This window comes from Lycium barbarum, chromosome 10, assembly GCF_019175385.1.
Source record: "Lycium barbarum isolate Lr01 chromosome 10, ASM1917538v2, whole genome shotgun sequence".
Taxonomy (NCBI): domain Eukaryota; kingdom Viridiplantae; phylum Streptophyta; class Magnoliopsida; order Solanales; family Solanaceae; genus Lycium; species Lycium barbarum.
This window is the reverse complement of record NC_083346.1, coordinates 25,370,898-25,385,164: the sequence shown is the minus strand read 5'-3', so window position 1 is coordinate 25,385,164 and position 14,267 is coordinate 25,370,898. Positions and strand designations below refer to the sequence as shown.

Sequence of the window (14,267 nt, the reverse complement as noted above, 5' to 3'; positions counted from 1 at the left end):
GCGTCAGTATCGATCCACTCCTTTCGAACTACATGCATCTTTATTCTCACGAAACCCAAGATATATAGGCAATTCGAAACGAGTTCGGCCATAATTCTTTCTGCCCCCATAATATTTTCCACCAAGTCTCCTTACCCATATTTTTCTCAAGTTCTTCCAAGTCATATTTGTTGGTCGGAACAAAATTGGCTACTACATCAACTTCTTCGCCCGAAAACTCTAACATCATCTCCGGTCGAAGAGGGGCATCTGTTGACACCCAATTTCGTCCCTCCATTATTCCAATTTATTTCCTTGGGTTTTCTAGATTTATTAACGAGATAAACACTTTATTTTCTATTTCTACTACTATTAATATCGTTACTTTCGTTTTCATTATTTTTTACTATTCTACTATCAACATTACTAGTGTTACTTTATCATAAATTTTAAATGGTTCGTCATCGTTTCATTTTAGGATTTGTACTCGTTAAATTAATTTTACTTTATTAAATCCTTTACTTTCTACATACTAATTATTATTTGTCTTCACATAATATATATTGTACTAGTTGTTAAATTAGAAGCCCAAGAATATTTTAAATAAAGAAAGAAGGACCCATATTTTCGGACCAACATTTGAGCCCAAACCAGCCCACTACCCCTTTTAAAATCCGCAGCCCATTATTTCCTACCCGGCCAGCCCAAAATAGATCAGCCCACACCCGTTATTTCACCCGACCCGACCGGCCCACTTATCCTTAAAACCTTCATCCGGTTGAAGACAAACAAAACCTAATCCCCTTCAAACCGCCGCACCTCTCGTCTCTCCTACCTTCTCTCATCCCCATTTTAGCAAACCCTAAGCCCCCTTGCACCGTGAACAACTTTGTCCTTCCATTTCCACGCAAAGAAATTTGTCCCTACGTCTGCTTAATCTGCGTACCCTGTCGACGACAGAGGAGAGTTTCCCTTTTTTTTTGCTTCAAGACGCAGTAATCTCCAAATTCAGAGAAAAGTTTAGCCTTTTTTTGAATAAAATCCGAATCAAAAGACGTGAAAGGATTTCAACGTTCGGATTATCACGGGTTTGACTCGATTTTGAATATTTCGATCCCAAATTCCCGTTCACTCGAACCCTAACCCCAGCATGCATTTCATATAAATACACCACTTACGAGACGTTTTTGGAACCACCGATACTTTACTACACCCAACATTTTCTATTTTTCATCACTACTCTAAATCTTGGATTTGTTTCAAATTCCGTTCTGTTTCGGGCTTAGTCATTACTTGCGTTTTTATTCGAAAAATCAAATCAAATTTCGTTTTTGAAAAAGAGTATTCTGTTCTATCGGGATTTTAATTCGAAAAGATTTTCGACTTTGGGATTCGTCGTGTTCGAGTGTAGATGGGAGACCCGACGGCCCATTCACTGCCCCTACAAGAGGTCGGTAAACCTTTCTCCTTCTTTTTATTTTTAGTATTTTGCGTGTTTAGCTTAATTTGTGTTCGTGTGTTAGTTTAGCTTATCCTGTGGTATTATGTATTCATGTGTTTATTTAGTATAATTTTTGTTCTTGTTTAATGTTGTGTGCTAGCATGTTAGTGTAATCGAAGGTGTTTGCTGGTAATAGTAATGGTTACGCATGTCAGTTTGATTGGATTTGTTTAGATCTGTTAGTTGTGTGATATGCTATCTTGGGAAATTTGTGTCTATGGCAATAAATTCAGCTTGTCTAGCATGCTCGTGTTAGTTTTAATGTATATTGTTAAGTATTTGATTAGGCCTGCTTTAAACTGAACATGTATTTGCTTGACTCCTACTATTTCCAGTTTTAAAACTTATGCGAGCAATGGCCTGCCTTCTCCGTTCGAAAATTAATTCGAAACATAGGTTAGGATGTTTTATCAGTTAAATGCTGGCTTACTGATTTAAGGGATTACTCTTCTAACCAAGACTTATTAAAATACAGCTAAAGAAAAATAGTAAAGATTCCAGTTCACTCCTCTTTCAATGTTTACAGAGAATGGCTGATGTCCTTGGTCTACATGGAATAACCGATCATTTTTTAAGTGTAATCTCAAATGATTCTACTTATAGTTTATTTGTCTTCTCAATGTGTTTAACTTACTAAAAGGATTGGCAATTGCCATCTCTAAGGATCTGTTTTATCCAGAAGTAATTATATGGTTAAGCTCATTTTGAAACGATTACAATTTGGCTTGACTAATCATGGTGTCTTGTTGGCTGCTGATCCTTTACGATGTTGTCTCAAACCCATTTTAAGCTCAGATCTCTCTGTTAACTGAAAATATGCTTGATGTTTACTTTTTTTTTTCTCCCTCTCTGAGAACTGGCTGAAAATTTAAAACATTAAATGTTACATGTTTTCCTTTCTCTGCAGTTGTAAAATTCACTGGACATTTGTTTGAATTTCAAAATTTTTAAGGATATCGACTCCTATCTTAAAACATGAGTTTCTCGTTAGGGTATTCCGTTTCTGTTTTAAGTTGGATATAAGAGTTGGAAACAGATAATTAAGTACCAAGTGTTTTCTTTCTTGTTTAGAAGAATTCTTCAGATCCGTTATAGTGTAGGGTGATTCTGTTTGGTTTCATACGCAACTGTATATATGATTTCTGGAGTTTAAATACCTTGGTATGATTTTCCCTTTGTTTGCTTCTGTTTGGTATAGTTGGCTTTCGTAGAGTGTTAACAGCGGGTATGTTCGAGTTATTTGGCTTCATACACATTTGAATGTACATAAGTTGGCATATTTAGCATATAAGGGCATACTGCCTTGTTAGTAAAGATGGTTGATTGAATTTTGGGCTCTGTTTTGTATTGCTTAGCAATTGGGCCGTTGGGCTTGCTCGTTAAAAGCATATGTGCAGCTTTGTTTGTTGTGTCTCGCCCCATTTTCTTTCCTTTGTGGATATCTAATTCGAACATGGGCCTGCTATGATTGTCTAACTTCTTTCTTATTACTTGTTTAGAAGTCATTAATATATTAGTCACGGGCTGTCCCCTGTTTTAGTTAAAAGCTATTGGCCTATTTTGAATTTGCATCATATTTGTTTAGCTTTATTTATGGGTTATACGCTAATCCTTTTCTTTCGTTTTTATGCATGACCTCCGCGTACGAGTTCGAGGGATTCGTCATCTCCCGCATTCGGTGTTGGGTCAAGGCCCAACGAAATTTTCCTCTCGAGTCAGCCCACCCGCGACAAAATAAAAAAAAAAAAAGACTTTCTGGGCCAAAGCTCAATAACAAAACAGGCTGCAGCAGTAGTCCTAAGAATGGACTGATCCATTTGCTCTCCTTCCTCTATATCTTATTGTCGTTGTGTGTTTTTGATTTACTTTGTATGATTAACACTTTATTTTTGCCTCTTAGCTTATACGAATTATAGGGAATTAATATGGGTAGTTGTAGAAACAATAGGTAGTCATCTTAAGGAAAAAACTATTAGTTAATTCCACCGGTTTTGTTCTTTTTATTTTTTTATTTTTTTTTATTTTATCTATTTCTAAAATTGTTTATAGTACTTATAGTATTCACTTTTATCAAAACAATTGATCTTCAAGGATGTGAAGCCGTGAACATCTGTTTTGAATTAAGAAAGTACGTTTTAGTCTTACTATCTTAGAAAATTTGAAACATTACTAAGACGTAAGTATGAACTCAAGTATACTTTATAAAAAACTCTTCAAGTTTAAATCAATCACGTGCATTTTTAGCTAGGCATAGTTAATAAATATAATAAAAAAGGAGAAGGAAAATCTCATCTTGTCGGTACTCTTAAAACAAAAATCAGTTAATGCCTCCCCTTTTGAGTTATTTTTCAAATATTTATAAAACATTGAACCATAGGGTTCTTTTGTTTTCAGTTTACTTATAACCAAACTCTTTTATGTAAAATTATTATTTTCTACAAGCCCCCATTCTAAAATAGCATTCTTACATGTCTATCTATAACTTTAGCAATTCTTACAAAGCTATTTTCTTTTCTATAATATTATACTTACACTTAGCCTAATTAATTGTAAATCTGGTCGGTTAACCATTGTTAATGGGTCTTAAAGGATGCCTAATACCTTCCCTTTAGACTAATTGAACCCTTACCTAGATCTTTTTGGTTTCGTAGACTTTAAAATAAAATCAACTTTAGATAATTACTTTAATTAACCTTAGGTGCCCTAATTAACCATAAATAATTAGGTGGCGACTCCTTGACTTTAATTAACCCCGGAATTACTGGGATGTTGTAAACTATTTTGACTCCGGTTAAAATAGCGTATAACAATCCTACGCTGGCATATGTAGTTTTAGGCTGTCTGAGCCTTCTCGGTAATCTTTGCAACTCCCAAAACATGAACATGAATATAATTGGCTTAGTAGCCCATGAATTATATAAGCACGGTTGTAAACATGATTCTTGATTGTATTGTAACACGAAGATAGGTATATAGTATAAATTGTATGAAAATATGAAAGCATGTAGAAGTTCATGAAAATAAATATAAAAGTTCATATCTTGCATTTAAGAACCCATGAAATGCAAAGTATGGGTTTTCATGGATTACAGACAAGTTCTCAATAACCAAAATGGAATATCAAGAACACAATAACGAATTAATAATACAACATCATATATCATGGTACATGTACTTAAGGTTATCATGAACATGGTTGAAAACCCTAGTTTTGGTGAAATTTCTTATAATTATGGAAGAGCGCGACGTGGGGAAGAACAATGATGTTTCGACACGTAGATAGAAACCCTACATACCTGTTAATGCTCCAAAACTTGTAACTAATGGTCTGAACTTGAGAAGAATCCCAAAAGCCTTAATCTTGAATTGTGTGATGGGTTATCTTGAAAACCCTAGGTTAGGAACAATGGATTCTTGTTTAGAAGTCATGAACACATGTTAGAATTAACTTGAAAGACTTGGAATAGGCTTACCTTAGAGTATCTTGATGGTGGGAGAAGAAGACTTTGTTCTAGGGCTTGGAGAGAATGAAAAATAAGAAAAAGAACTCAAGTCTCGTATTTATACTTTTGCTGAGTCGGGCAAATGTACGGCCAACTTGTACGCCCGTACAATATTGTACGTCCCGTACAATCTGGGCGTACCTCATGTTGCAAATTCCAGAAACCATGATTTTTAGTCTGTGAGGTACGACTTGAAAAGTAAGGACCGTACTTCAAAGTACGGTCCATACTTAGAAGTACGACCTGTAAAACTTGCCCTTACCTGGAGTGTCAAATTCTAGTGGTTCTGTTTTCTCCCTGGTGAGGTACGTCCTATAAGTATGGCCCGTACAAATGACGTAGAATGTCATGTTAACGATTTAAGGCCAATTTTTCAATCCCAACACTTCCCGTCTTGATTTCTAGGTCTCTAAATCATGAACGTAGCTTAGTTAGAAGGTATGAGGTGTTACACTTGTCCTCATTAATGTGTCATCAGTAGGTAGGATAACTTTCCATAATCTCCATAGAAAGAAGGATATTCTAAAAGGCATCCCCTTAATCCACAACTTTTTAAAATCAGTTTTTTTTTCCTACTGTCCCTGTCTCACAATGTTCCATGCACTATTTACAAAAAACTTTCTTGTATTGGTAGGCATCCACCAAGGCTTGTCCCAATTACCTTCCAGTTCTCCTATATGAATTTCTAATTTGATGTGCTCCCCTATGTCAGTTGAGAAAGATTCATTAAGTAATTGATCTTTCCAACATCCTCCATCTGGAAAGATTGATCAAGCAATTGATCTTTCCAACATCCTCCGTCTATGAGATCTGCCACATCTTCGAGATCTTCATTTAAGGGATAATCAATAGGAGCCACATAGTGCAAAGCACCCAATTTGGTCCAATTTTCATACCAACTATTGAAGGTTCCCCTTTGATTTGCCACCAGATTTCATGCTCCATTGCTTTCCTTGTAGTATCTTCTTTCTCACTTGAGTTCCACCTTTCCATCGTACACCTAGCTTTTATGCATTTATTTTTTTCAATTATCAAATATGCATACAGTTGAAAAAATGATACTCATATAAAAAACTTGACGACTCTTTAATAAATAATAGTATCATATAAAACAAGCTAAATATAGGTGTTTTGTCAAAAATAGAAATATTTATAATATTTACATTATGCATTGGTGAAAATAAGTAGCTGCATTTCTATTGATAAGAAGAAATTAACACTAATGGTTTTAAAAAACAGTAAGGAGGACAAAAATGGAAAAACAATTCACCCACACTTAATGCTTGGATCAATTTTAAGTAGCTCGAGGAACTAACATTTAATTATTAAAATTTTAACTCAAGTAACAACTAAAACTAAAACTAAAACTAAAACCAAAATTCGAAATAAAGATTGAGCTAAAGTTGGAGTTTGCTTTTAGAAGATAGCTTCGATAAAAAAGAGAGAGAGTTAAAAGCGTTATGTGAATGGAACAATACATCGACAATATTGAATTGCTTAAAAGTTAGGTTTATGTGTGATGTAAGCTTAACTGTAAATCTGTAATCCAGTTAACAAATGTTCATTTAAAATCTTTTACCAACACTGTAACACATATCATGCCGCTTACTTGTCTAGTTCACACTACATGATTGCAACTTGCAAGTAAGTGACATTTATTATCTTGGGTATACACGAAACACGAGTAAATTTTTACTTAAACATCAACATTGATATTAAATTAAACACACATCAAAAACTTTTTTTTTTATTATAGGATTTGAATCTAACTTCTTAACTTCTAGGACTAAGTTACCTGATATAAAAACAAAATTCATTTCCATGAATATTCTAGAATCCAATTATCAATAGAGTAAACCCCTAATTTGTTTTAATTATTATTATAATGCAATATGACAGCATCATAAAATAGTTTTTCCCTTATGTCGCCACCAATGCCAGCTAACACACAAATGTTTAAAAATGGCTAAATCCTAAATGTTTCCGTCTCAAGCGCGTGCAGACATTAATGGCCACACCTGCAACGGATATTCCCATGTACAATTGAAATAAGGTCAAATTTAGTGTATAACTTAGACAGCTTTTTATACAATTTATCAATGGTGTGTTCGTCTTTTTTGTCACTTATATATAATAGAAATTTGTGTTTGACTTGCCTCAATTTTTGGGTAACAATTTATAAAATAACAATTTTGATATATATCACTCTTAATTATTATAAATTATTTAAATAATTGAAATTAATCAATCATACTTTAAAGTTGTGTAACCGCCAGTGATTTTCACTCAAGCAACCCGCCCTGCTAGATATAAAGGTTAGATTTCACCACGTCTATCTACCCAATTAGTATTATTTGACTTTAAAAAATCAAACTGACATGATTTATAATAAGGATGAAATAAGTATGAAATGATAAATGGTCTATTGATTTTTCAAATTGGAGCAAGTAAAAACAAATATCTATTTTTAATATACTGAACAGGTAAAAATGGGTAGAGGAAGTACTTGTTCATGTTTGACTTGATACATTCTTTAAAAAATAATAAAATGATATGCTTTTAAATTATAATGAATTTAATATTTTAGGAAATGCAGTAAAAAAATTATTATTGCTAATACTACTAAGAATAAATTAGAAATTAAGTGATAAACTCTATTTTAATTTGTTTAAATTGGATTAAAAAAATGGACATTTAAAAAGTAGAGCAAGGGAGTATTATAAACACATGAGTGAGCATATTCACCCACCCCCACGCCAATGGTGGTCACCGGAGACACCAACCAGCCTGGGTGGTGGTGTTAGAAACCCCCACAAGCAAAATAATTTTTTTTTAAATAGTGGAAATATGACAAGTTCTCATTCTCAAGATTCTAATCTTGTTTCAACTGTAGCACATGATAGCAACAACAATAACAATACACACTATACCTCTACTACTGATATTTGTATATAATATATATCTCTATCCCAATGGGTGTAGATACCCATTAACCCCATTTTCAAACATACCCATGTAGAAAAGAAATTCTCTCATATATGAAAGCGAGTGACCTTTTTTGATTATATTTATAGCTATAGTTAATTGGGTATTTGCTTTCTTGATTTGATGTTATTGGAATTTTGAAAAGACAAGATTCTATTCATTTTTTCTTCTTCAACCAAATAAATTAAAGCAGACAAAATTACAACTTCTTTTGGAGTATTGATTTTTGTTAAGGCTGAGGGATTTGAAGATTTTCCTGTTGTTGGCTTTAAGGTTTGTTTTACCTTTCTAACATATATGTACTGTTTTTGTTTGGTTTGGTTACTTGGGAAGACATAGAAAGAATAGAAGAAAGTAAAGCTTTTTAAGCATTTAATGCATCAAATGGTTTGGAAAGTTGAATTTGATTTGTTGGTTTGAAGTTTTACCTTATTTGGTAGTCCTTTTTAACCCCTTTTAGTTTAAAGTTTGAGTCTTTGTTGCCAGAACAGTCATTTGTTCATTCTTTTCATTTATTGTCTGATTGGTTAGAATAAGTTAGCTTGTTTGACCTTTCACCCTTGTCTCTGTAATTGAACTGTATTCTTGCCTGAAGAAGAAATGGAGACTTTTTTCATTTTATGATTCAGTTTTAAGTTTGTATGCTAAGTGCATGATTTTTGGACAAGAAATTTGAGAAAATAAAGCTTGTTTTAAATTGCTTTTTTGGGTGTGAAGCTCCTTTGATTGTTTTGTTAGACTTTGATGCTATTCTTTGGTTTGTTGAGTTTGAGTTTAAGGAAAGATCAACTCTTTTTGATTGGCTTTAGCTGTTGGATTTCCTTTTTGATGACTTCAAAACATGAACTTGTTTCCTTGACTTTTTTTCCACTCCTTTCTTGGATGGTATAATGTTATGTAACAAACAGACACCACAAAAAGGACAGGGAGTTGTTGAAATGGCCTTTTATTGGAAGTTGGTAATAAAAAAGCTACTTGAATTTGGTGTTTGTACATTCTTAATGAAACTGTCGATGCTATCGGAGAATCTGTATTCTTTTACAGCATAACTTTCACAGGTTTTTTCATTACCGGTGGTCACTTTTAAAGTCAAATCATGTTTTCTCGGTCTTGTACACCTCTTCATTCTCTGTGTGGCAGTGCTTTCCGATCAAATCCTGTCGATACCTTTGTGGAATTGTTTTTCGGTCAAATCCAGTTGATGGATCTGATGTTTGAGTAAAAGCTCTAAGATTTTTACTATCGTTGAAGCCTTCTTCATCTTCATAAGAGAATGGAACATCAGGGATACGATATTCTGGAAATCATTGAGATGTGTGGATTTGAGAATTATGTGGGAAAATAACCATTGCCCAGAATGTGTATTTGAGGATATATGTTGCATATTTAGCTTTTGCAATGGCAATTTACTCAAAATCTATGTTGCATATTTAGCTTTTGCAAGAAGTACCAGCTAATCTAAACTAATACCATTATATGCCTATTGGATTAGATAATTTTAGTGTCAGTGTTGTAAAAGAAATTCAGTACTCCAAACATAGGTTTCGTGGATGTTGTTCCCTACAAATTTTCTGTTGCTTCTCATTTCTTGCCTCTTTCTTTATGTACCATAAAAATTAGCATATGCCACTTGCCTAATTTCTTGACAATTAATAACTGACTTGTTTCTTACTAATTGGCAGTCCAAAGACAATGAATTCTTCAACATATACTCAATTTGTTGCCTCTAAAAGGATGGGTATATGTGACCCAATCCATCAAATTGGCATGTGGGGAGATTTCAAAGATAGCAGCTTCCCAGATACGGGTGCGACCTTGATTTTTGACGTCGATAATTGCCTAGAAAATGAGGTGCCTATTATGGACAAAAGACTAGACAATGAGCTACAAACTTTTTACTTTCTTTTTCCCTTTGACTTTTGTTTTCACATCTTTCTTTTAGTTTTGCTAATTAACATAATTATTGTGTCTAGACAGAGGAACCTTCGCATGGAACAGTTGGAACGTCTAACAGATATGAACCAGAAACAAATAAACGTATCGAAAAGGTAAAGATATTTTCTATATTTTATCTGCTTTTTCTTTTTACCCAAATCCCAGTGGATATTTGTTATTAGAGTATGCAGGAAACATTCTTAAATATGCATGTTACGCGGCTTTCTTGCACTGATTCAAGATCTTCTCTTTGTAGTTTGCTTATATACTGGATTTGTCATCTGCATGGTCGCTTTAGTTTCCTGTTTCATTTTTCGTTGTCCTTTTCATGGCAATGAAACCTCACATCTTTAGAAGCGATTGCTTAATACTGTAGCTTCATATATAGGTGCATAGACGGCTTGCACAAAACCGTGAGGCTGCTCGTAAAAGTCGTTTACGGAAGAAGGTATCACTTGAATTTTGTTCATTCATTACCCAGAATTTCTGAGCCATTTCATTATGTCTTTTCAAAGAAGTCAAAATCTTGTTCTGATTGAGACATCAATATTCTAAATTCACACTGTGTTACATAGGCTTACGTTCAGCAGTTGGAAAGTAGTAAACTGAAGCTGCTTCAGTTGGAACAAGAACTAGATCGTGCTAGACAACAGGTAAAGAAAAATTTGCTTCGACGTCTAAGATATTGGATCTTTTTTAGCTATTGATGTCAAAACATTTTGCTTTCTGGGATGAAAGAAGTATAACTAATCAACAAACATTTTTGCAACAGGGTCTATATGTAGGTGGTGGTTTAGATGCTAGTCAGATAGGTTGCTCTGGAACTGCAAATTCAGGTGTGTAGATTGATGCTGGCTTGTTATATCTGAATATCACTAATAGTAAGTAGATTGATATGTTTGAAGTGCATTTCCTAAATTTTGTAAATGGACTTGCTATTTGATTTTACAAAGTTTTCTCTGTAAGGATTGGAGGTGAGATCTCTATTTTGTTGTTATTGTTGAATTCTATTTTTAATAAGCTTTGGTCTGTATGTTTGTTGCTAAGCTCTCTCTGTTAACTAGTTTGATCACTGTTTATCATGACCTGCATATGGGTGATTATTGTTCGATCTCTATTTATCATGACTTGCATATGGGTGATTACTGAAGATGGCATTAATTTGCTTCCCCTGTTGGAATTACAGTTTCTTTTTTCCTTTTAACTACACTTCTCATATGATGAATATAAAGTTCTTTAGAATTTACCTGAGCTTTCCTGTAGTAAAAACATTCTGTGGAACCATTCTAATCCTCCTTTTGCACCTTTCATTTTACCAGTACTTCAATAACTAAATACTTCTCCTTCTTCCTCCTTTCACCCTTCTTTGTTCCTCCCCCTTACCTTGATCGCGTTTTTTCCCTATGAAAAATCTCTTAAATGAAAAAGGGAAATAGTCAAGAGAATATCAGCTAGAAATAACTTAGCGAAGAAAAGAAAATCTCCTATGCACAACTGTGATGTTTGTTCAAGTGCTTTAATAACTTTTTTAAGATGCCACCAAAATGAGTCAAGAATATGGTCAGAAATGATAGTTATATGCATGGGAACACATGCTCTTTTGATACTTTGATTTGCTGTAGTTGGCTTGATGCATTCTTATTATTATACCGTTTGACTTCGAATTTTCAACGTACTTCGCTTTCTTTTCCTCTTCCTCTTTATTGTTTCATGTCCATTTTCTTGTTTGAACTTTAGCCTAACTTGTCGATTTTGCAGGAATAACTACGTTTGAAATGGAGTATGGTCATTGGGTGGAAGAGCAAGATAGACAAACAGATGAATTAAGGAGTGCTTTGCTTTCCCAAATTGGTGAAATTGAATTGCCCATTCTTGTGGAGGGTTGCTTGAATCACTATTTTGATCTCTTTCGCTTGAAAGCTACAGCCGCAAATACCGATGTCCTCTACCTTATGTCTGGCACATGGAAGACATCAGCTGAGCGCTTGTTCTTTTGGATTGGAGGGTTTCGTCCCTCCGAACTTCTAAAGGTGATGATTCCTCTAGTATAACTTGCCATAACAGTGTCTAACTTCCTGTTCATTGAAAAATCTGTCTGTTGATGATTCACTTGCAAGTTAATTTGGATCACACAAGGCCACAAATCTTCAATTTCAGCTTAAAATTCTGTTAGAACTTTCTGTATTGTTGTTTGAATAAATATGAAATATGGGTGATGTGATTTTGTTTGATTAATCTTCCCTTAGATCCTGCACATGTCGAAATCTGTGGGCTTCAATAACTTAGTTGTTCTATTGTCATGTTTGCTCAAGGATTCTCTGACAAACTAGCTTCTTTTTTAATTTTTTTTTCTTTTAAAGTTTTTGATAAGTCAAAATTTTCGTCAATAAACACAAGATGGTCTCAGAACTATGTACAAGTTGTTTATGTGGCTCAAAATGAGTCTATAAGCATCTAGCAAGTTTGCCAGTCGTCTACACAAACATCGTATTCTCTCTTTTCACAATACAAAAGAAAATCTTACTATTTTGAAACAATCTTCTATTCTTTCTGTTGAACAATGAGAATACAACAGTTCACCAACATGACAACAACTCAGTATTTTCTTCAGATTTTTTATAGATGCAGCCCAAACTCACAATTTTGATCCTACTCTTTGTCAGATAATCTGCTGTTAGTATGGCATCCCCTGCTGCACACCAAGAAAGAAGCAACTTTTTTGTTTCAAAAATTATTATGGAGCCTTGGTATTCCAAAACTTGTTTTGGACACCTCCCTCTTATCCATCCTATCTGACGACTCATAAATAAGATTTAACTGTAAAAATGAAAACAATTGTGAGAGGGTGTAGAAGTGGGTATCACAAATTTTTTCTTGCCTAATATCAAAGAGAATTTGGTCATTTTAGTGGACTCGATAAGAACCACTACCTGGTTGATGTTTGATACCTAGTCAATGTCTAATCCCTTTGAGAGTTGAAGCAAATCGATTAGCAGATGATCAATATTTTCGTTTTTCCTTTGGCTGTCTTGGCGGTTTAATTCTGAAGTTTTCTGTTAAGGGAAGTGCTTATACATGATCCTTTGGTATGTATAGGTTCTCACGCCACATATGGAGCCATTGACAGAACAGCAAGGCCGGGATGTTCACAACCTCACCCAATCCTGTCAGCAGGCAGAAGATGCGTTGTCCCAAGGTATGGTTAAACTCCACCAGATTCTTGTTGAGGCTGTTGCAGCTGGTACACTAGGCGACGGAATTATCCTTCCACAGATGGCCGCTACCATTGAGAAGTTGGAAGCTCTTGTTAGATTTGTAAATCAGGTAATATGTCAATTGTTTTGGTTTTGCTTCCTTTTTTCTAATCGGAAATCTAGACTTAAATGGTTTTTGCAACTTTACCTGAGATACAGCCCAAGTATGTGTGCACTCTGTAACTGAGTAATGCAATTTGTACAGGAAAGAAATGATTAGATAGCTTGATACGTGCAAAATCCACATAACCTTGGGATGTTTTATTCAAGAATTAGGAGTTGAAGTTATTATGCTTTTAAGTGTGTGAGTGCAAGTTCAACTACAGTCAAACCTCTCTATAATAGTGTCGTTTGTCTTTTTTGGCTGTTATAGCGAAATGGTGTTATAGAAAACACATAAGAGAACATAACATGAAAGATCGATTCCACATAAAACATGGTTGTTATGGTGAAATGTTGTTATAGAGAGGTCTAGCGTATTTGAGCTGCTTTTTATTCATGGTCATACTTGACTCATTCTGCCAACTCAAAAAAAAATCTGTTTCTGGTAACAGGCAGATCATCTTCGCCAAGAAACCCTACTACAAATGTCCTGCATACTGACTCCCCAACAATCAGCTCAGGGTCTCCTTGCCTTAGGAGAGTACTTTAAACGTCTTCGGGCACTAAGCTCACTTTGGTCCGGTCGTCCTTCTGAACCGACTTAAAGAAGTAAGAAAGAGCTACCCAGGGTTTTCAACTTTGCCAATCAAAGCTGTGTGGGCTAAATCTGCCTCTTGTTGCCAGTAAAAGATGGAACATAATATCAGCTGGCGCCCGTTCGGATACTACTTCGTCCCTGATTGAAATCTGTATATAAGTTCTGTTATGCTGTAATTGGAAATTTGAAATTGCATTTTTCATCTTTTCACATTGGTTTTGATGATTGTAAATCAATATGGTCTTGAGAGGTTATCTAGGAATTCTTGCGAGATGAAAGGTTACTCCAAGTTATGGTGCCTCTCTGTATTTAATTGTCTATGATGGGAGTGATGATATGCCAAGCAATTTTTGAATGCTTTGCAGATGAACAACTGCTATAAAAGAAAGAAAGCAATATGGCATGAGCAA

The 14,267-nt window shown here is 34.5% G+C and overlaps 1 protein-coding gene across 4 annotated transcripts in view; it reads left to right on the top strand.

Moving 5' to 3' along the window:
• The window catches only part of LOC132614275 (TGACG-sequence-specific DNA-binding protein TGA-1A-like), a 29,593-nt gene extending 15,326 nt beyond the window's left edge, over positions 1–14,267 (top strand). Inside the window, exons 1-9 of one of the 4 annotated variants that reach the window (XM_060328692.1) lie at positions 7,719–8,241; positions 9,651–9,775; positions 9,946–10,016; positions 10,292–10,351; positions 10,479–10,556; positions 10,676–10,739; positions 11,662–11,933; positions 13,000–13,227; positions 13,712–14,267. In XM_060328692.1, the coding sequence (XP_060184675.1) occupies positions 9,661–9,775; positions 9,946–10,016; positions 10,292–10,351; positions 10,479–10,556; positions 10,676–10,739; positions 11,662–11,933; positions 13,000–13,227; positions 13,712–13,864 (1,041 nt within the window). In that variant the 5' untranslated portion in view covers positions 7,719–8,241; positions 9,651–9,660 and the 3' untranslated portion in view covers positions 13,865–14,267. Of the gene's footprint in view, positions 1–7,718; positions 8,242–8,487; positions 8,928–9,650; positions 9,820–9,941; positions 10,017–10,291; positions 10,352–10,478; positions 10,557–10,675; positions 10,740–11,661; positions 11,934–12,999; positions 13,228–13,711 lie in introns of those variants that run through there. The other 3 variants (XM_060328690.1, XM_060328691.1, XM_060328693.1) reach the window with 3 other exon arrangements.